This window comes from Porites lutea, chromosome 4 (assembly GCF_958299795.1).
Source record: "Porites lutea chromosome 4, jaPorLute2.1, whole genome shotgun sequence".
NCBI lineage: Eukaryota > Metazoa > Cnidaria > Anthozoa > Scleractinia > Poritidae > Porites > Porites lutea.
The window spans coordinates 45,458,172-45,480,855 of NC_133204.1; the positions used below are offsets into that span (position 1 = coordinate 45,458,172).

The following is a 22,684-nucleotide window of genomic DNA, read 5'->3' on the forward strand; positions in this document are numbered from 1 at the left end:
ATGACTTTGATCTTTACTATTTTAAGTATTTTCACTGTTGTGTGCATATTTGCAATTTTCTAGTATGTAGAAGTGTGGGGAGTAAAGGGAAGGATTTTTCATGGTTAGGATTACCTCAATAAAACACATCTGTAATATGACACATCTTGTACCACACTCCTGCTTTGCCTCATCTAATGCTTTATTTTAGAAGTATAAGGGGCATCTTGGATTCTAGAGCCTCCATATTACAACATTCTGCCTACACCCCTGAATAAGTTAAGGCATCACATACATTTAATAGATGTCATTTCTACACTTTGGGTCTTTAGTTTTATATCATCTAGTCAAAAATGGAAACATACGGTTTCATAGCCTTGTGTGGGATATCTTTGAAATTTTATCAGTCGCAGAATTAGGGCACTGCACCTGGTCTAGACTCTGGTGGTTAGGATAGGGTATCTCTGAAAAGTAATCACTGGCAGAATCACTGCACTAAGGTTGCACATCTCTGAACAACAGGGCGTTCCTGAACCATAACTGACGTGAAATCGTATTATTGCAAGGAGATTGTTGCAAGAACTGCAATTATGACTATATAAACAGACTAGCATTTAGAATTTTTTTTTCACAGCGTTTTATTCAAATCTTAAGCGTCGGACGTTTTGTACTTGGTCACAACTTACATGAAGAGATTTTTCCCCGTTATCCAGTGTTTTAATAGATCAGAGGAGTTTTGCAGCTGTTACACAGAGCCCCATCGAAGCTTGACGTGTCAGCGTGCCAGCCAAAACACGAAACAATAATCACTCATGGACCACAAACCGCGCAAAATTGTAAATGATCTGCGCCTTATTAGCCTTGAGACCAATCTCGCATATTACAAAAAAGACTTTGTCTTATCTGTACTCCACAAAGATAGAACTGGCCCCAGTTGTTCAAAAGGTGGATAGCGCTATCCACTGGATAAAAATCACTATCCAGTGGATAAATCACTATCCAGTGGATAAGTATTAGGAAAACCAATTGCACTATCCAGTGGATAGAGATTTATCCAGTGGATAGCGCTATCCACCTTTTGAACAACTAGGGCCAGATGACTAAGACGATGGTCGACGATGATAATTTTTAAAAGAGGCGCCAGTTTTCTTTGCTGCATTCGCTGCGATCCAATACCACCACAAACTTCCGTCCAGCGGCTCGCGCATACTCGCAACGTTACCACTTGCTGTTCTTGACGAGAGAAAACAAGATTGGCTAGTCTTGCCTAGTCCCTAGGCCTCATTGTTCCGCGCGGCCAGAGCGTTTCAGGTCACGTGGTCCATGCGAAGATGTGAGGCCAGGGCGGATAAAGGTTGGGCCGTGAAACGAGCGCATCCGAGCAAAAAGGTGTGATGCAGTGGACTGGGACTCTGCTTAGAAATGTCGCTTGTTTTCGACTTCGGTTTGGGCTTGCGATACGATGTGGTTTGTACATTAGACACTGCCGCTGTGACTGAATTATGGCGGCTTGAATTGTTTTCTTGCACTTCTTCCTCGTTCCTTTGTGCTGGTACGCTGTCTCCGAGAGGCAAATGTTGCTATTTTTTGCGGGAGGTTTAGTTGGAGTTGACAAACATCTCTTTCAAAGGGTTTCTTTTATTACTTCCATAACTCTACCACTGAATCATATTTTCGTTCTGCTACTCGCCAATGTCGATGTTATTCCAAAACAAAAACAACTAAGTATTGTCTAAAACACGAAGGAAAATCTCATCCATGTCATCCATGGCAAAACTAAAAGACAGCAGATCGTGTTTCATAACTAGATGACGTGTATTTTATAAATGCGTGCAGCTCGTGCAAGGTGAAATTATGCTAATTTCAATCACCATCATCCTTCTCTTTAATTTTGAAAAAAACATCTCAGACGTCTTTCTGTTTCTTCGAAACTTCAAAATTAGTTTCCCCTCAGTTTTTTCTGTTTACCTTGTTTTGTTTTAGAGAGAAAAAACGGAGAAAAAACCTTACAATTAACCTCAATAAATTTTGTTTACATGCGGCTGCCGGATTTGCAACGCATTGCGCGAATAGCCATGGCGCGTTGCACCCGAGAAGCAAAGTTTGAAGAAGTATAACGCCACTATATCAATATATATCAATCTAATTTTTTGTTATGTTATATAAAATTTATCCTCCTTTAACATATGTAAAAATTGAGGTTAAGAAGTGTTAAGCTTTTGCAAACGAAACGGCGAAAGACTATTGGGTGATATTTAGTGGAAGGAGGAGGTATTCAACACTTTCAAATTAAACTCAAATTTTGGCATTATACGACCAACAAGTTTGACTTATAGACGTACAGACACAAACATATGAAACTGTTTATTGATATTGTTATGAAATGAATTTATCTATTTAGCTTTTGTTGCCTGAAATTACAGAAAGAAAATAGGATTTCCGGTTTACATAAAGGAAAATTTCGCCGGCCTTGAAGCGCACCGGAAGCGCGGAAAGAGCGCTCGTGCCAGTTCTACTCCGCATCACACATTAAATGAAGAGCGGAGCGCTCGTTTCACGGCCCAACCTTTATCCGCCCTGTGTGAGGCGTTTCCCGCCCGTTCGCCTCGGATACGTCACGGAAAAACGAATTGACCGAGAGGGAATGGGAAAACGCCGTACAGGGACTAGGCAATAACTAGTCCAGAAGTTCGGGCTGCGGCGTCTAGGCCTTTCCCGATTGCGCTCGTAAAATCCTAAAAAAGTGCTGGCAAAAATGGCTAAAAAGTGCTCAAAAAGTGCTCAAAGTCTCAAAATAGTGCTCAAAAAGTGCTAAAAGTTGTGAACAGTTACCTCTAAGCTTTTCGTAAATATGTCAATTTTTACTGAAGTAATTAACAATCTATTTTGCTTAGTGTTATTCGACAGGTTGTTACGAAAGGTCGATAGAATATAGAACAATAATATTTTTAAAAAACTAAAGCCGGTTACGAGTTGTAAATAAATTCAGCAGTGCTAGCATCAGATGATTTAGAAATTTGAGATGACACACGCATGATACATCAGCCAATCAGAAACTTCTGTACTCACGCTCAGTGAGGATAAGTCCACGTGCCTTTCCATGACAACGGTCTTTTATTCTTGACAACATCATAAGTTATTCAAATTTATGACCTGGAACACGATTCTCGTTGCGAGCGACACACAGTTTTTGCTTTAAAATGTTTTAGAAGACATATGTTGCTCGAAATTTGCTCGAAATGTGAAATATTGCTCAAATGTTGCCCAAAGTGCGAAAAAGTGCTTAAGGGTGCTCAAAATGCAAAATAGTGCTCCAAACTCAAAAAAGTGCTCAAAAGGTGCTCAGCGCAATCGGGAAAGGCCTAGCGGCGTCTTAACAGGCTTGACGCAATTCAGGCAGAGCCTTCTCCTCTCTTCTTTGACGAAGAATGCTCTACTCACAAAGTGGCGGCGACGGTGGCGGTAAAACGAGCTCTGTGACACGAATATTAAGTTAACACTGAAGCTTTATTGGCAAACTACCACAAAAAAATACAGCTTGGTTTGTTACTCTTATTTCTTCTCAGTATTAACAGCGTATTGCAATAAGATAATTCTGTTCTTCTACTCTTCTATTCCATTTCTACTATTTTATTCTCTGCTTCTATGCCTTAAATCCTTGTCACCCCCCTAAATAAACACGTGGATTATCTTGGAAGGCCAAACTTTTCAATTATTTACAACTTCAATATTGCTGCGATCTTTGTGTGCAGTTGAAAAAATCACGCGCTAACGAGAATGAAACATGCAGGATTTTATGGCTGTTCATCCATCCCGAGTTCCTGGCGGCTTACGGGTGATCCGATTTTCCCAAGATTTGTAAGGTTTTGTGAGACACGTATTCTTAGTGAATATTATTTAACAATTATTCCTCGAGCCCGAATGGGCTTTGAGTCAATAGCCCATGAGGCCGAAGGCCGAATGGGCTATTGACTCAGGGGCCCTGAGAGCAAGAGGAATAATTGTTTTAGTAAAATGCAACTAGTTGGTCAAGAATATCGAGAATAAAAAAAATTCAGCTAGTTAAAGCCAGACTTGAATCCTTTTTTGCCGACAAAAAGCCCGCGAGTTTTGCTGCTAGTGGGCTATAACACATAAACACATTTTATTTGTGGGCTTCATTTACATTTACTTCACGCGTACCTTTTACATTAGTCTGCATGGTATCCCTGTACCACATACCTATTTTAGAAATGACAAAGATTTAACCCATCCTGTGGTAAAAGCTAGTCACAGTTCATCTCTATGATGACGTCTATACCGATCGCGAAAGTGCCTATGATCGCGTCCACTGTGGAATATTGCAGCAAAAGCATCAATGTCGTCAATTCGCTTCTTCAGCTCTGTGGGATCACGGATTTCTTCTGCCTCCATCATATAACGGTGGCTTAATTCTCGAAAAACAAACGAATTCTTTCCTGGAAAATAATCATCGTCATCAATGTCATCAAGGTCAATGATGCGCCTACGCAGTTCTCGCTTCAAGTCCTCGGGGTCGTCCATTCGCTCAAATCGACGCCGCCGCATGTCTCTTCGGACATCTTCGGGAATATCCGAGTCCATGTCACGTTCCCACGGCTCTCGCTCGAGGTAATCGTCTTCGCTCATTTCTCTCGTTCGGATCTTCCGAAGCTCACGTCTAAGACGATCGACATCGTGGATTTCTCGAAGTCTCAATTGCAACTCACGCCGTTTATGTTCATCCATTCGCCCGCTTACAAACGGCGGTTTTTTTCTGCTCCTTCTGCCTTCCTGCTGTTCCGTCGCCTGCTCTCTTATAAGACGTTGAATCTTCTCGGAGTCTTCTTCTTCGTTTTGGCTCTCCCGTTTCCCTTTGCTGTTAGCTTTTTTAGCATGCTTAGTCTTTTCTCCAGGAGCTTTTTTCTTCGATTTCTTTTCCTTTTTGCTGGTTTCTTTTCTTTTGTTTTCTCCGCTGTTTTCCTCATTCACCAATTTATCTTCTTCTTCCTCTTCTTGCTTTTCCGAGCCTTCTTCCTCTCCATCTTTCTTCTCCGGTTCAGTTTCATTAAAGCAATCTATAACATAAAGAATATCCCTGATAACAAAAAATTACCTGAGAGAATCTCCGAAGGACAAAAATCTTAATTCATTTCTTTTGTTTTATTCCTCTCAACCTTCAGCCTAGGAGCTGAATGTTAATAACTCGAAACTGGCCTATTGGGTATCGACAGTAATTTCGCAATTTCGTTTGCATTTAACCTAGTAAAGCATTTATACTAAGGGCCTGTTTGATTGACCTTATTCCGGAATAACAATCAGAAATAACATAAACTCTTGAAATCACTCGTTTTGGCGTTCATCACTTTTTAATAACTAGAAATCTGCTTGCAATAAGATATCCCGACGATCGTAGGGCTTAAGTGGCCTAGAAAGCATCGGAACAAGAGGTTTGCAGCAAAACTTTGGCGTATTCTTATTCCAGACTATCATCAATCCAACGCACCCTAAGCTTTGTGATGGGCTCAAAATCTCACGCAAATCTTCCGCCACTTTCTCAACCAATCACAGATAAAAACGAAAAGCTAAACATCATGGCTTTCTTACCCTCCTCTCCTGGGTCCAGTACCCTCTCAATACATAACCAGTTTGTCAAGTTTTCGTTCTGATGGTTCCAGTACCACTCGACCAGGTCATCTTCGTAGGTCTCTACCATCAGCTCGCACTATAGAAAAACAATGGCCATTTCAATATGACACATTCAAAAATGGCAGTTACAGTGTGGGAGCGGTGTAAGTGTGCCTTTCAAATTTGAATACATTGTAATTGGGTTGTAAACATTTCAATTCTACAAAACTGTTGCTGCCTGCTAAGCAGTTGCTTTTAACAGAACACAGTTGGTTATCTAGCGTTTTTCTAAGATCTGTAAAGAGACCTCTAGCAGAGTCCAACAAAATTTATTACAACCTTTAGTCTTCGGGAGCCGTTACGTTCGGAATTCAATGGTGTTTTACAGGAAGACTACAAGTAAACACTTATTTTCCTCCTTACTTTCCTAGAGTGAGAGACATACGCCAATCAGCTCTCTTCACATCACGCAAAGAGCGCCCTTGCGCGAGATGACTTTCCGCGCAATTGTGTATTTCTCTGATTTCAACTCAGGGCAGGTGAAAGGAAGGTGATGAAATGGGTGGGCCGAGCAAAAACAGTGGTTTTACCCTCTCTACTCCCTAGAAAAGATTAGGGGTACTCAGAGCCAAAGAATAATTATAACACTAAAAGCATCTAATATAAAGAGATATACCCTGCTCTTAAGTCGTGTCACTTCCGCATCGGGCGTTTCCCACATCTCATCAGGAAATCCAAGTTCTACCTTCACACCACGATCCCTAAGACCTCTTAGAGTGTTAAATGTCACACTTTCCTCTGAAAAATTCAAATTAATTTGTTTAATATATTGCAATAGTGTATTTGAATGCAGTGGATAATGAACTGTAGGATGTGAGTTTCTACTGCTAGGCACGCGAAAATCAGAAATGAGTTTAAAAAATGGTACTATCCAACATATAAATCCACATCCATGGGACAACTTCAAAGGTATTAGGGAAATGAATGAAAGCTGAGTTATCCAGTGGATAGTACTATACACCCTTGAAAGAACTGAGACCTGATGGGTCTTTTAGGTTAGCTGGATCAATTTGAATGACTGGTCAGAAGGGAATGGATGGGACAGTCATCAGGGTCAGTTTACTCTGGAAACAGGCTCCAAAACCTTATATAACTTTCAACAATAAAGTCAATTAACGCCATAACAGCTCATGAGCATTCATACCAATAGGAAAGTATTTAAATTCTCTGCCACTGCCACTTCGTTTAGTTCCGCCAAATTTAACTACATAAATCGTCGAGTGAAGCAACTGAGTGGTGGACTGGAAAGAGGGAAAGGGCTCATCATAGCTACATCATCATAATTCCATCATAGCTAGCAATTTTTTAAAGCCCTTTTACTCCTGTTCAGAGCCTGGTCCCAGGCTAGGGTCAGTAAGGATATAAATGGGTCAGTTGGGACACATTGGCTAGCCCTAGGCATCCCCTCCCATGGCATAAATCCCTGACTTCCATACAGAATAAATACAATTGATCCAAAAAACCACTTTCTAGCGAAGAAAAAAGACAAATAGTATTTATTATATAAAAATTTAACATACTTTTCTCATATCGCAATGCTTTGATCTTGTCCTTGTGTACCTTGTAGTCCAAAACTTTTGTGCAAGCATTCTCAAGAGCTTCATTCAGTCGCACTTCACTGAAAGGAGAAGTGCCTATCACTATATATTTTGTATGTCACAAGATTATTTGTATCACAAATGTCACACAGTGGCTTGCAACAGTTTCCAACATTTTCAACACTTAACTTTGATGGATCAATAATGTCTTTCATAGAAGAGGCAACAATCAGACATAAAAGAAAGTGCATTCATTGATATGGCAGTTTTTGGGACATAATAGGTTACCATAGTAACATTACAACCTGTTGAAACACACCTCAATTTAAATTTCAGTGCTAATAAATCAAAATCATGTCCCTGGTGATTACTTTTTTTAAATTCCCAAATTGTGATGAGCATGATAGGATACAACGTTTTACAAAGTTTTTTAAGCAGGTTCAGAGCCACCTTAATTTTCCAGCTGGTACAGGTCATGTCCCACTGAAACAAAACAGACAAAAGTGGTATAATAGAAAAAATAGCACAAGTGTGGGGGTTGAAGCTCCAAAGCACTTACGATTTCCTGTAGCTTATTTCTTTGCGCTGCTCCTGAAATATCTGCCCTGTTCGGAATATTTCATTTGACTTTCCAGATCTCTCGAGTTCATCTTCTAATTCTTGCACCAGGTGTTTACAGACTAAATTTAGAAATAAATGGATGTTTTTAGAATTGTAAGTGTGTGTGTGTGTTTTTTTTAAAATAAAGTTACCAATATTTGTTGCCTGATAATAAAAAAAAGGGCCAAAGTTTTCTTTGCACAGATCAGCCTGTGTGTCCCAATAACATTTACCCTTTTTATGATAAAGAGTTTAAGGAGTATTTACAAGGAGGAGCTGAACTGCTTAAGGGGCAGGTGGTTCAGAAATCTAAGTGGTAGATATGGTTGTTTGAGACAGTTGGCAAAGCTTTTTAGTGGTCACGAATTGAAGCAGAATAGTGAATTGTCATTTGGTAGCAATAAAAAACTAAAGGTAAAAACTGTTTCCACATTTTTACCACAGCTTATACAAAGTAGGGAAAAAACCTAGTGACAGTCTTTTACACAATATGCATCACTGATGCACTTAAACAAAGTTTTAATTGCCTACACACTAGTAACCATCATAATGCAAAAACGTTTCACTTGTATTTTCATAGTGTGACAAACCACCAACTTAGATCTCATAAACAAAAAAGGGAACTTAGCTCTTTTTTGATTAGAATGCATATTTTTCACCTGTTCATGTAATAAGCTTTAACTTCAGCCAATCAGAGATTGGAACCACGACACTGAACCTTTGAGCATGAGCAAACTGGATTTTAAGTGTTTTAATAGGTGTTCAATTATTTACCTACCACTGACATTAATCTCAATATGGTATTAGGAAATGAGTTTGCATGCAGATGAGTTGAGAATATCATTGTTCTCGCCCAAAATATCAATTTTGTATCTTCAAAGATTAAAATGCTGCACATTTCCAAAGCTGAAAAAAATAAATGAACGTCTGGAAAGTGGCGGGGGCAATGGGTGTGGGAACGGGTTGGATTTTTTACATTAGTGCTTAACTTGCAAGTTGGTATTTGCTTAATCATTTGAATAAAGAAAATCAAACGGTTCGATATGTCGGTCATGTCATTGACAATATAAAATCTTGCACAAAATAGTTCAAAGACGAATCATCATTTGTTCACAAAAGAGACAAATCTAACTTCAGAAAATGATTTTTTGAAACAAAAGTGGGTTTGTTGAAGTAAATGTAAAATTTGAAGCATAGGGAAAGAAAAAGAAGCTGTCTTTAACCAGTCTTATTGTCCCAGCTGCACCAGCTGTCGCGTAAGCCAAAAGCCCGCGAATCAAATAAATATTTTGCAGTTTTGGGAGATCAAATTATCAAACAAAGTTCAAATTCGGGATCGCGTTTTGTAAAGAGAGAATGTCTAGAATGGAGCTTAGTTTCAAGGGATGCATGATTTAAACGAGTTGATCCTAAAAAATCGCTTATTTCCTTGGGAATGTTTAAATTATCAAGCTTAGGATTAAATATTCGTGCTTACCATGACATTTAGTTGGAAGTTTCTCTTCCTCTTCGTCAATGCTGTCTCCATTGACTGAGATTAAAATGGCTAAAAATAAAACCAATGCGAAAAACATTCGCATCTTCCTTGCAGAAACATAAAAAGACCAACTAAGCTGCGGTCCACAGATGTTAAAACAAATAGCAGTAATTTCAAATTAGCAAGATGTTTGCATGACATGTTCCAAGGGTTCGAAACTGATTGGCTTTTGCTTCTCAATTGGCACGATTTGTCATTCACAGCGATTCCCTGCCATGCAACGGGACACAATTATTGTTCTTTTTTTCCTTTTCTTCGCAGTCCATTCTAATTTGCAGCTTATTTAAGATTTAAACAAGAAACGATATAAGAGATCGAGGAACTCACTTAATTTTTCAATTCTCTATGCGGCGAACCATGAAGTACCTACGTATCTCTCGCTGACCAATGGCAACGGGGTTTCACAAAGATGGCTTCCCCCTTGGCGTCATTTTGCATTCGAAACTTGGAAGTGTTTCAGCCGTTTAGATGTAAGTACGAGAGTTTTATTGTATCGCAGTTTTCAAGAGAAGCTTTAAAATGAATTATTTATAATACAAACTGAATTTTTTTTCTGGGTACAGGTTTGCCTGGAGTATTTATGCAATGTCGAACGCACGCCAAGAAATCCGGGGGCCATGGAAAGAACCAAGGGAAACCCAGGAAGGGAAAGCGTTTAGGGATGAAAAGATATGAAGGTGGGCGATCAAATTGATCAGTAATAAGGCTGAGTGTTAAATTCTCTTTTTTTTTTCAATATTATCCACATCAGAGATGCCATCCTCTGTAGATCTGAAATCTGGAGATATTTCTTGCACTACCCCAGACTTTCCCCTTGGTCAACCCACACCATTCAAATAAATCGACCCTGTCCTCAACTGGAGTTTGTACTAGTTGTGATAGATACTCAAAAATACTGCCAGAAACCGTAATATATATTGAAAGTTTGTCAAGTTTATTGAAATTTGCCATGGTGAATCAACACAGTGAAAGGGAGTGGAGCAGGACTTGTGTCCCAATATGATGATTTCAACCCATCTTACCCACCTAACTAGTGAAAGGTTGTGGGCTGTGTTTTTTTCAACAATACTCCAGACCTCAATCCTCACACTAATGTAGAACTGTTTTTGTTTAATTACCCAGGGGGGGAGGGGGGGTGGGGGTATCCTAGAGATAACTATATCCTTTGCAGTACTTCCAGCATCAACCACTGCCCCCCCTCCCATAAACACTAATTGATGCAGTTTCTAAGTTATTACACGGGTGTGACTGAAGACATTATATGACATCTTACATGAGATGCAGTCTGTCAAAACTCACTTGTTTGACAAAATAGTCTTGTCATTGATGGAATATGTGCAAAAATATCACAGCAACCACAGTGATGAAATAAACTGTTTGGGGGAAAATGAGCTAAATTCCAAGCTAAAGCAAAGAAAAGCTCAAAACACAATAAATTTTTAACAAAGAGATTTAGTAACCTGTATTGGTAAATGGAGACTATTCAAGAGACTCTTGGATAATCCTGAAGAGTTGGCATATATGGGCTGTATGTCACTAATAGAAAAACTTTGTCGTTACTGCAGGTGAACATGTAATCCCAGGTACTGTCCTTTTTCGGCAGTGGAAACACAAAGTTAAATTTCATCCAGGAGAAAATGTAAGCTGGTTGAAGGATTTTTGTATAACATTTGCCCACCTTAACTGCCTAAGATAGGCTAAGGTGGTCCTGATTTTTATTAGTGTAATGTTATTAGTAGTGTTTCTATACTAATGTAAAGCCAAAATGCTGAATATGCAACTCCCTGATAGTAAGGAAAACATGAAGTCAACAGGAATAAACATGCACGTAAACTTGTAGTATGGTTAAACTAAGGCACCAAGTTATTCATGGGAAACAGCGGAGAGCCAAACTAAGAAAAAGAAAAACAAGAGCTTCAAGAGAAAATAAAGACAAGACTTAAACCTACATAGTTTAAACAAGAAGACAAAGACTACATCTACTGTAAGATGGCACTAACATAAACAGTGAAAAAGGTTTTGACAGTAATAATTTGTTATAATTATGTATTAAGAAATGGAGAGATTAAAGTAGCTGTATAAAAGAAGTTGAAAAAAAGTTTGTAGTTTTAATGTGATTGATACATGTTTAACCCCTTAAGCCCCAGTTTCCACATACCACAGTGGAACCTCGATATAACAAACCTCTGTATAATGAAGTCCTCAGTATAACATATGATTTTCTTTACCCCATTAGTAGTAAAACATATGGAAAAGTACCACGTTATAGCGAACAAGTTTTGCCAGTCCTTTGGCTTGTTGTTATATTGAGTTTCCACTGTAATTCTCTAGCCTGCTTTCCATACATTTCCTAGAAATTAAGTTGAGTGAATTTTAGATGTAATCATGATTCTGTATTGATAGCGTTTGGAAAAAAATAATCTTGATGACTCTCTTGCCTCAAAAGTTAAACAAATAGAAATAATTATGAGAAGCAAGACACTAAGGCAAACCAAACTTAACTTTTCATAAATTTTTTCTTTCTTCTCTCAGGTTGGAGTTGGCAAAGATTGGACATTATATGCACTAGCTGAGGGATTTGTTAAATACAAGAGAGAACTGCTTGAACCTTATGCATGGGGTTATGGTCCACAAAACAAATTCCATGAGAAAAAGTTTATTCATGTCATACAGAAACAGCCCTTTATTGGACCAAAGCTTGTCCCTGCTCATGATGTTTATAAAATTTCTGAAAGATAATATTTACTAAAATGAACTCTACATGTAGGCCAGGCTCCTTGATGGTTTGCATGCCATTGGTGGTGAATTCTTGCAATGGTGGTCTGCTAGAGCACTGTTCATGGATTGCAAGTTATCCCTGAACAGCATTAGTGGCCTTAAGCTACACCATTTCTCTCTATGGGTACGAGTAGACAAACCTGTTTGCCACGTTATGCAAAAGGTGACCATGATTTCCCAGAACTGATAATGGTGTCAACCCTCTACCGCCCTTGTGCTCTACCTGGTAGCCTTTTTCCCTAGGGTAAGAGGCAAATATTTACCGTATTAACGGCTATGTGTACAGGTTATTTTACCTGTTCTCGTACACAGAAATGGTGTATCTTAAGGTCTCTATTGTGGAACCTTGGATGCACCTATTGAGAAAATCCATAATTGGATTGATGATCTCCAGTTCTTTGGATTTGTCATAATAAAAGAAACAAAACAACTACTGAAAATGGACTCTATAGTGTGACAGCTGTATTGGTGCTAAGCAGTGAGAATGTAGCCTGGCCTTAAATTTTCACAGGAAAAGGACTGACAGAAGTACTCAAAAAATAATCCAGACTTAGTTTTTCCCAAGATACACAACCTTTATGTGAAAATGAATCTACCCAGGCAAAGAAGGCTACTTGTATATATGTGAAAGAATGGAGAATAAAGATTGATGAAGAAAGTGGGATGTTTTCACTGACAGATGATCTTTTGTCCTTATGTTATGAAACAACTTAGCTGAGAAACAAATTATGGAGTGAAATTATTACAATATGCATCAAGATGACTTTTAGTGAAATGACTAGGAACCCCAACCTTTCCTCCCACCAGCCTTGTGAGGTTCTGCATAGTTATGAGGTTATCAGTGGTCATTCTGGAGATGATCCTTGAGACATACTTGGGAATGATGCAGGACTTGTTGACTTTTGTTGCCAATTTTAGCCGGGGATAGGGTGATTGGATCACTTTTGATCCATAGGGAAAGACACACCGAAACTTTATTAAAGGAATAACATCGCATTTTTTGTTTCTGTTACTTGACTTTTAAACATGTGTAATAAACCACCCGTTAACCATATTAGAAAAAGTGTTTTGAAATCAGTCCTACCTGCACTAGGGGTGTAGCTACCTGTACACCTGTTACGCATGTGGGCACCTCAAAAAGTAAAAGGTGAAAAATAAAAATTTCAGTAACCTGAATCCCCTCAACTGCAGGGGTAGCTAACTTGTCTTCACATAAATACCTGAAAATGTCAAACAGTACAATAAAAATAACAATGTGCAGGTAGTGAGCTGGGGTGGTATTAAGTGTGAAAGCCTTGTCTTCACTTTGGCCGGTCTTTGCAAGAGATGAAGTGGGCAACAATTCCGTAATGTTTACCTTTCGTAAACATAGGGTGCCGGCTTTTACCTTCAAAAATAATGAGGTAAACAGAAGCAAACAAAGTATAAAGTAAATCAAACTCTTAGATCACTAGCTTGTCGGCTTAATTAATGATAAGCAATTCAATGAATGCGATAAAGAAAGGGAACAAACAATTTTCCACTACTTCATATACAGGGGTTTAAAGGATAGGGCGGGGGGGTGGGGGTGGGGGAGGGGGTTTAAAATTGTGCATACCTCTATAAAATTTCTGGCTATGCCTCTGAGTTGTTTTTTCAGGGCAACCAAAGACTTACAAAACTTATGAATTTCACCACATGCAGTTGACAGGTGCACTTTTTTTCACTCATAGTAGTCCCTTGAAATACTGCACTTTGTGACTTGAGGCTTTACTGTATCCACTGTTGCTATAAAGGGAAATAATCTTAGCCTGTCGGTGGGTAACCTGAGATCAGGCGTTATTTTTTGATCGCAGGCTAGTCGGTGGGCAATTATTGTGATCTTGGGTGGGTGGGTGGGTGGGTGAGGGGAAAATCGAAAATGGTGCTTTCCGGGGTCCCTGTCGTCGCGATGATACCTGGGATATCCAACATGGTGGACATTGGAGGGTTGTTCGAGTCTTCTCGTCTTCTGGACTGGGAATTAGACTCGATCAAAGCCAACCAAGACGAAACACTAGCAAGATCGCTCATCAATTACCGCCATCTTAAAACTGAGATACAAAGTCAGTGCTTCTCGCTAAGCGCTCAACAAGAGAGACTCGATGAAGAAAGTACGGAGAGCAGAGTTGAACCCTTAACTGTCTGGGTTATGGGGTCTTGGGGAGCTCTCGAATCGGTGGATGGAAGAACCGAAGATGCCGAGGAATATGCCAGGAAGAAGCGGGAATTGGACAAGAAAATCGTGATGCTGAAGATTCAAGTGTTGTGTTTAAAACAAGTACACGTGAGTTCCTGTATACAGCAAATTCAAGTAAGCGTCACGTTTTCATTTTAGTTGTTCATTCGTCACCTTTTATACATTAATTTAACAACGCTGAAAAGACATTCTTGACAGTCAAGACGGTCTATAAGTCACTTTGGATAAGAAAATAGACTGGCTGTAACAGTACACAGGGCCATTCCATTTTATATCGCCCTTCCCCCTCCTCCCACAGATGAAATTTTCTGAAGGGGTCTGATCTGAGATTTTCCATGGGGGTCAACACTAGGGTATTACTCTGTGAGCTGAGATTTCTTTCTGGGTAGGCTTTTAGTTTTTATAAAGTCATTTGCGTCACTGACATTCATGGGGCTTAAACAAGTCAGCTATGCAGTCAGTGACATGAATGACTTCGTAAACTCTAAAAGCCTTCCCAGAAAGAACCCTATGCTCAAAGGGTACCTGGAGAATTTTTACGAAGGCAATTGTTATCCAAAAAGAAAATACCATTTTTGAAGGAGGAGAATACTAAGAGTAAGGAGAAAGTTTCATCATCAATATACACTACAGAAATTTTTGACACGGCTCAGGTGAAGTTGGTATGGGTGCCAAAAAGGAGCTTGGCAAATGTCATTTACACTACACCACTAAAAATATACAGTGCCCAACTTTTTTGGTCCTGTAAGGTCTCTTGGAGACATGCGCAGTTTAAAAGCAAAGATGGCGGATGAAGATATGATTATTTCACAAAGCTCAAAGCTTAACTATCGACACCAAAATTGGGAACAATTTGCCAGTAAGACTCCTCTGCCTTACAAAATGGAAGATAAAAGGGGAACTTTTCACGTTTCTAGCGGCTATGATGATAAAACCACCCACTGATAGAAGAGTTTGGACATTTCTGTATACCAGTGACTGGCTTTGAATAGCCAAGACAACTTTCAAAGTGGAGAACGAGCAGTCATCTTGAAATATTTGCAAGAAAACCCTAGTATTTATGAATTATTTTAAAGGCTCACGTTTGGCCCGCCAAAGTGTTTTCACTACTTGTTCTATGTGAGCCGTACCAATTTTTCAGCACGTGTAACATTTTCACCAATGGTCGGACTACCTCATCGAAGGTCCCAACACAGGTAAAAATTTTGGCTTGGCACAGATGAAATTTGGTACAGACAGGTTGTTTACACTGCAAATTTTATCCGAGCCAAACCTTCCTTTTGGGGACCCATTCCAACCTCACCTGAGCGGTTCCATAAAATTTCTGTACTGTAAACCAGGCTATAGTTTTTCTGATAAAGAGTGCTATTAGGGTAAAAAACACTAGATTTAAAAGGATTAAAAAGGCTCTTTTTAGAAGGGGGAAAAATATCCCCATGTTTCATACTGAAAAGGTTGAATAGTCTGTACTGTACCTTGTTACTGTTGTGGCTCAGTTTTATCCTTGGTTTAATTTTTTCCCTTTGTTTCAAACTCATCGCCATACCTGTGCATATCCCCCCAAAAAGGGAAAATAATGTTTTAACTAACTGCAGCATCACCATTGCAGTAATTGGAATAGTGTTTTAGAAGTATAAATATAAAACAAATATTTCGTCTTTTTCATTTTAAATCTTTATTCAGGAAATGGCAACATTAGGCAGTAAGGCACCCACTCCTGCTGCTTTGCAGTTTCACAAATTTCAAGAATGGTCGCAGTCGAATCAACAAATATTCAAACTACAGTCCAAAATACTTGATCTAGAAGCAGCTAAAATCAGGTACAGTATGTTAAAAAGTTGTTATGTAATATGTTCAAGAAACATGAGACAAAAAAAAATTGGTCACATATTTTTAATTTAAAAATATGATGTGTTAGTGGAGCATTTTTTACAAACACCATTTGGAGTATTTTATGTATCTTCTAAAAAAAATAGTCATTTAGAGAGGAGGCCGTTCGCAGAAGAAGTAGTACCGTTATCAAATTAAAGCATGGTTGGTTTACTTTTTGTATACAAAAAGTGCACACTGTTTATACAACACTGCTCTGGTGTATATATTTAGTGTACCTCAAAAATACATCAGAGAAAATTCCCTTTTGCCACACTACCTCTGATGTATACTATTTGAATGTATAGATCACTGGTTTTCAAGGCTATGATGTATTCTTTGTGTATGCAGCTCTATTGGACTCTAGTGACCTAACTGTTAAAAGGTGGTGTCAATAAATTTGTGTTATCTATGTGCAGATTACACAAAGAGTTCTGTGTACGAGAAGGGAAAGAGTCATCCCAGTCTTCTGTAACAACAAGACAGTCCTTTACTTCACATCTGGAATTAAAGCTGGGTGCAAAAGAGCCAGACAGCTCCTCAGGAGAGCTGAAACTTGAAGAACTTGTTGTAGTGTCAGAAGGTGCAATGGCCATTGCAAGTATTTTAGACACATTACTAGACACAAGCTACTCAAACACAAGCTTTGAAGCTTGTAAGTTGAAGGCTTACATACGTGAATGCTGGGATGTGGAGAGCATAGATGATGAGTTCCCTACTGGAGTACATCCTGACAGATATCAGGAATTTGTTGGCGGAATGGCGCAATATATTGTCGATAAACAGCTCTTGCATGAGAGGGAAAGCCTGTCTTATGACATGGTCTATGTAAGTTACGTGTTCAGTCACTTCAGTGAAGTCTAATCATTATAGTTTCTGTATTTATAATGTATGCTAATTCTGAAGCAGATCAAATCAATCACTTCTTTGCTGTTACTAGTTTGCATTTCTGCGACAATTATTGGCATAAAGAAGTTATTATAATATTAAAGAAGTTGTGTCATGAAATTGTGTGGAATGTCAAAATAACCACTAGTCTTAAAACATTAAAAGAAGGTATAAATAGAATAATAATACAATAGAAGGCAGGACTGGACTAACTTGAAGAAGATTAAAACAGATTGAAATTGAGGTTTTTGAAAACTTGTTAGCCTAACAGTTTTTCAAAGTTTATTCTTGACTGGGTTGTCCCTAAGATTTCAAGTTGCGAGGTAAATACAATAAGTAGGTGGGGAATGAAACAGCTACACACGTAGGGATTTTTTTGGTTCTATATTTCCTCTATTTTCCTTTGAAAGTAGCTAAGGCTACGTTCATATAGTAGCCGGTGGAAATCCCCTACCTCTGCCTCTTAATGACAGCCCTGCTTGATGTCTGTAATGTTTGATAATGCTTAGGAGAGATATTTCTTTGACACGGAGTTGTGATTTTGTAATTTACCAGTATTGTTCTCACTAATGTTAAGTTTTGTTGAGAATAAACACTTGTAAATGGCAATATTAGCAAAATAAACAAGACAGCCCTGATAGTACAGCCCCTTTGAGAGAAATCACCTTCAGTTGTTATTTTTGTAGAGTAAACTGGAGCAGTACTTAATGCCATCTATCTACAGTCTCGTTCAAGATCACATTAGTAAGCCTGAAGAGGACAACAGAATCTCACAGGTTTATTCAAGCCTTGAGCATATCACTCAGACGCAGTTTGGCATTAGTCCAGAGTATCAAGACGACAGTGTTGTGCCTTTTTATGCAGCAGTGGGATGCATGAAGAGTATGACGCTGTCGATACTTCCTTCGCGGAAGATTCATGCTATTGTAAGTGCTGCACAGTCAGTGTTCAAAAAGCTGAATGAGCTGTCGATGTTGGAACACTCCAGACCACCAGGGGCAGGTAAACATTATTTAAAAACAAATTCTCCTTTGTTGTTCCTAGTAATAGAGAGAAAAAGCTTAAATGTTATGAGAAACCATGATCTTGGGCATTCCTAACCTGTTTTTAATTATCATAAAGCCCTCACAATAATTTCTGAGCATTGATTACTACAGTGGGAGGTTTACTCTTTATTAAAAGCTTAAATGTTCATTACTTGTTAGTAACAACATTATTTTCCAGTAATGGAAGTCACAAATTTTTAAAAACATCAAAAATATTATTCACTAAGTGTTAAAAAACTAGTAATTTCATGTGAAAGTTCTGCTAAACAGGTTTTAGTTGACTGGTTATACCATGGGATTTCTTCCATGCACATACATTTCCCACTAAAGGGTTATGGGTGGTTGTTGTAACAGAGTTTAGATGGTGTTTAACAAAACCACATTCTAGGCCATTTTCAATCTTGCTAACCCTGATTTCTAAACATTGTTTAATGTTAAATGTAACTAGAAGGCTTTAACAGCCGCGAGGCTTTAAAAACCATCCTTAAATCCACTTGCAAACAGATTTGGTGCACTGACTTTCTTAAACTGCACTTTAACTTGTTGACTTCATTCAAATAAAATTATCCCTAGTGTATTATGCATTGACTTGAAAGCAGTGATTTTTTGTAATGTTTTCTCACTCTCTCCCTCTTAACAGATGAGTTCATGGATGTTTGGGTTTATGTTGTTCTCAAATCCAGAATCCCGAACCTGGCCTCAACAGTTGCATTTTTACGCAGGTACTCCAATCCTAACCTGTCATTCTCTGAAGCAGGATACTACCTTGCCAGTGTGGAGTTTGCATGTCAGTATCTGCGGCAGATAAATGAACAAGACTACAGAAACAAGTCACCACTATTAGGGGAAAAGATTGTTGTTTGTGAGCAAGACAGGTTTGCTAAGATGGCAGAAGAGGAAGATGCAGTATTTGAACTTGTTTCAGTAGATCAGTGGCTTCATGGTTATGAACTGTTTGCTGTGAAGGAGTGGCACTTGGATCCAACAAGGTAATAACAGGTTACTGTTTCAGGTGATATGCTTGGGTGCACTATGTCCTGATTCATTGTTGCTGTGGGATACTCAGTTGTACAATTTAGTGAGGTTTTGCTACTGCAGAGCACAATCTGCCATTCCCCCCTCCTCTTTCCAAACCTGGGGCCTGTTTCTCGGGAGTCCCAATAACTTTTCGGACCCGAAAAGCTGTTTTATGTTTGCCGTGTTTGCACTTAAGATAAATGTTTCAATCATATTGAAAATGATACAATGAAAATATCAGTTAAGGAAGCAAAATTGGCCGGTTTTTGGGCTAGGAACTGTGGTACTATTCAACTGGTTTTGATTTGAAAATTTGCCTTCGGACCTGAAAAGTTATCGGGCCTTTTGAGAAACGGGTCCCTAGTCAATATTTTATGACTGATTTACTTACACTGTAAGTGTCACTGATTACTTTTGGTTTGCTTGACTTCTTTATCTTTTGTTTGAAAATGAAGAGAAGACCTGTAAGATGTTTATGTGCTTCCCCTTGGAGCTTCAACTTTAGTCAACTAAGATACCCCATTGGTTAGATTGAGCAGAGGATGATTTGTTACTCAAATCTGATAGTAGAAGGGTCAACAATGAATGGCCTAGGTAGCATGATAGTCTTGGTGGTCGTAGTCCTAAATAGGTCTGTTGTTGACAGTGACTGATATTTCGACAATCTGTGCGGTAGTCATCTTCAGAGTAGATTACGTCAGTTGATGGTATTAGGATCTGTTGTTTGACCTGATCGGTCAATTAAGTCGTGATGTTATTGATCGTCTATCATGTAAGCCATGATGTTGTTGGCTATGAAGACTCTAACTGTTGTTGACGCGTTTTGATCCGTCTTTTATCACAGTTGAGCAGTCGTTTACTGTTAGTCAAATTGTCGGTTATCTGCGAGCAAGCTCTCCATTTCGACTGGCACGCAAGGCGAGCCGTGAGACTGCGTGAGCAGCCGTTGACTTTTCACGACTCCCTCAAGTGGATAGCTTGCTCGCAGGCCCGATGGCCGTATATTGGCTAATGCTTTCGTTACTAATGTTGGTAGTGTCTAGCTGAGTTTGGTAAAAGTTACTTTATAAAAGCCTTGTTCGTAAATTGATCTTGGTTTACACTATCTTACTAAATTTGTAGGTCAGTTTATCGGACTGTCCTTGTACCTTCATCCAACACAACAAAGAAAGTCAAAGTTTCTGTTATCAAGTTGAAAGCAGAAAAAACTTCACTGGCACAAATAGAAATGCTTGAACAAGAGTTTCTCTGCCCAGGAAATAAAAACGGTTTGCTTTGCAATCACACGGCCTGTGGTATTACAGTGACGCTAAATGTGGATCATGTAAGGGATGTGATCACCCTAATTCAAATACCTGATGGCGAATATGATGCATATGAACATTTAGTAGCAAGCTTTTGTTCACTGGACAAGCTGGCATGTGGCTATACTTCCCCTCCGAGAAATTCTCCTGCAGCTATTGTAGGTATGAGCACCGTTTCAGAAACCTTGGAAAGAATGGATCATATCGTGTCCAAAACATACAATGTCCCTAAGTTACACGGTGGTGGAATTCAGGATTTAATCAATGCACTGATTGTAACTCTCAAGAGACTGGGGTATTTGAGTTCTCTGATTGAATCACCTCTGGTTTACTCTGAGTTAATTCAAATGGCTGTTCAGAAGTTTCAGATTGATTATAATTCAAATTGTAAATTAGCTGTACCGTTACTACCGAGTGATGGCTTACTGTGTCCAGACACATGGAAATTATTACAGCGTAGGCTTGCAAGAGATGCAGTGGGAGAGTAAATTGATATTAAATTTTTAAATTCGTCTTTGGTATATGAAGGAAATAATTAGATCGTCTGAGATGTCTGATATAGCTTATACTAAAGTAATCTAAGCAAAGAGGAAAGAATGTACATTGCTGAACGAATTATTGAAAGATGTTTTAAATGAAGATATGATCGTCGCAGTGATAATTGCAATTTAAGCAGAAAACTTCGAGGGGTTCGGTGCAAATTTGTCCGAAAAAAATGTCGGGACTTCAACGGGATTCGAACCTCTCGAAGTATTTTTCGGGTAAATTTGCAATTGCCACTGCGACGATCATATCTTCATTTAAATCTTTATTTCCGAAGTTCGCATAATCTTCATTCCATAAAAGATGTGTTATTTACAAAATTTGTACGTGCATTAAATATAAAGTATTGTAAATAATTATAATACGTGGAAAAGTCATTACATTAAAATTCTTGCAAGTAATGAATTAAATACGCTCTAATACAGATATATTCTTTGAACTGCAAGAGATTAACATGGTATAGAACTTTGGTGAACGAAGCAGAATAACGAATTTTCATTAAACAGGCCGCAATAAAACATAGAAACAAGGCGTAACTTCAGCGTTCATTTTTTAAAAATTTTTAAAATAAAGTTACAGTAAAACTCCTTTCTGCATTCCGCCCCCCACCCGCGCCCCCCGCTTCGGGTGTTTTCTTGTTTTGACAGTCTTTCTTTGTGAAAAGTGATACCGTAATTTCGCAGTAACAAGATAACATCAAGGGAATAATGAATTTTGAATTTTGGCCAATTTGCAATGACAGGGTGCATCCCTGGGGCACTCAAGGGAAGTGTTAGAGGAGGGGGGGCGGAGCTAACGTGGAGGCCTTCATGCTTAAAGCCTGATGATCCCTGTTTGGGATAAAATCCTTTCATTTCGCTGCCTAGTGAGAGGCAAGAGACCTTTATAATTAGTCGTAACCCTGACTCATTTCAATAGCAATTAATTGATTGATATTGAAAATCAATAAAAATGAAAGCCGCAGTCTTGAGTGATTTTCGATATATATTGATTTGCTTTGATTTTATTAATATTTATTGAAAACTGAAATGTGCTTTCTTTTTTTCTTTTTTTGGTGGTAACGTCACAGTCCTGTAAACCCCGGGAAATGAATCCAAGAAAAGAACCAAGAATAAGACTAGGTATAAGAACATATTAAGAATGGAAATCGAAATTACTGTAGTCCCGGCTGTTTATGAATTGTTTAAATTATTCTACAGACTGTTTTACTTCTCGGTTTCCGGTACTTATGCGGAAATATCCACTTGATCTGGCCAAAGTGGGCTGACAAGATCTGCTTGGAGATGGCCAAGCTGGCCTCTTTCACTCCAAGCTTTGAATGCGTCACCGTGTTCTCCCCTCTTCTTGGAAACGGAAAACACTTCCCCTTAGGACAGTGGTGATACACCTTGACTACACTGGAAATAGAAATTTTCACAGACATGGCAGCGAGTGTGTTTGCGACCACGTTTAACCAGCGTTCAAGCAAATGCCTACCCTGGTTTTTACTGTTGCACAATCAGCTATTGATTATCAATACAATCAATGAAAATCAATGACGTTTAGAGGGACTTTAGACGCAGCGGTGAGTGATTATCGATTTTTATTGATTGGCTAAGCCAATCAATATTAATCAATAGATTTTTATTGATTATATTGATTGAAGTTTCATTGATTGTTGTTGTCTGGCCAAAATGGTAGCA

General features: G+C 38.7%; 3 protein-coding genes across 3 annotated transcripts; 2 read left to right on the top strand and 1 right to left on the bottom strand.

Annotated features, from left to right (window-relative positions):
- Positions 1-4,018: 4,018 nt before the first annotated feature.
- LOC140933782 (uncharacterized) lies at positions 4,019-9,647 on the bottom strand. Its single transcript, XM_073383423.1, has 6 exons — positions 9,280-9,647; positions 7,762-7,882; positions 7,185-7,282; positions 6,281-6,402; positions 5,584-5,701; positions 4,019-5,054 (listed from the first exon to the last, which is right to left on the bottom strand). The coding sequence occupies exons 1-6, from the start codon at positions 9,380-9,382 to the stop codon at positions 4,249-4,251; spliced, it is 1,368 nt and encodes a 455-aa protein (XP_073239524.1). The 5' UTR covers positions 9,383-9,647; the 3' UTR covers positions 4,019-4,248.
- An 84-nt stretch (positions 9,648-9,731) lies between these two features.
- Positions 9,732-12,101, top strand: LOC140935883 (large ribosomal subunit protein bL27-like). The gene is made up of 4 exons (XM_073385459.1): positions 9,732-9,809; positions 9,903-10,016; positions 10,905-10,978; positions 11,872-12,101. The coding sequence occupies exons 1-4, from the start codon at positions 9,749-9,751 to the stop codon at positions 12,076-12,078; spliced, it is 456 nt and encodes a 151-aa protein (XP_073241560.1). The 5' UTR covers positions 9,732-9,748; the 3' UTR covers positions 12,079-12,101.
- Positions 12,102-14,042: 1,941 nt separating this feature from the next.
- LOC140933783 (uncharacterized) lies at positions 14,043-21,231 on the top strand. The gene is made up of 6 exons (XM_073383424.1): positions 14,043-14,449; positions 16,019-16,155; positions 16,624-17,032; positions 17,779-18,094; positions 18,779-19,127; positions 20,278-21,231. Exons 1-6 carry the CDS (start codon positions 14,048-14,050, stop codon positions 20,945-20,947), a joined length of 2,283 nt encoding a protein of 760 aa, XP_073239525.1. The 5' UTR covers positions 14,043-14,047; the 3' UTR covers positions 20,948-21,231.
- Positions 21,232-22,684: the final 1,453 nt, after the last annotated feature.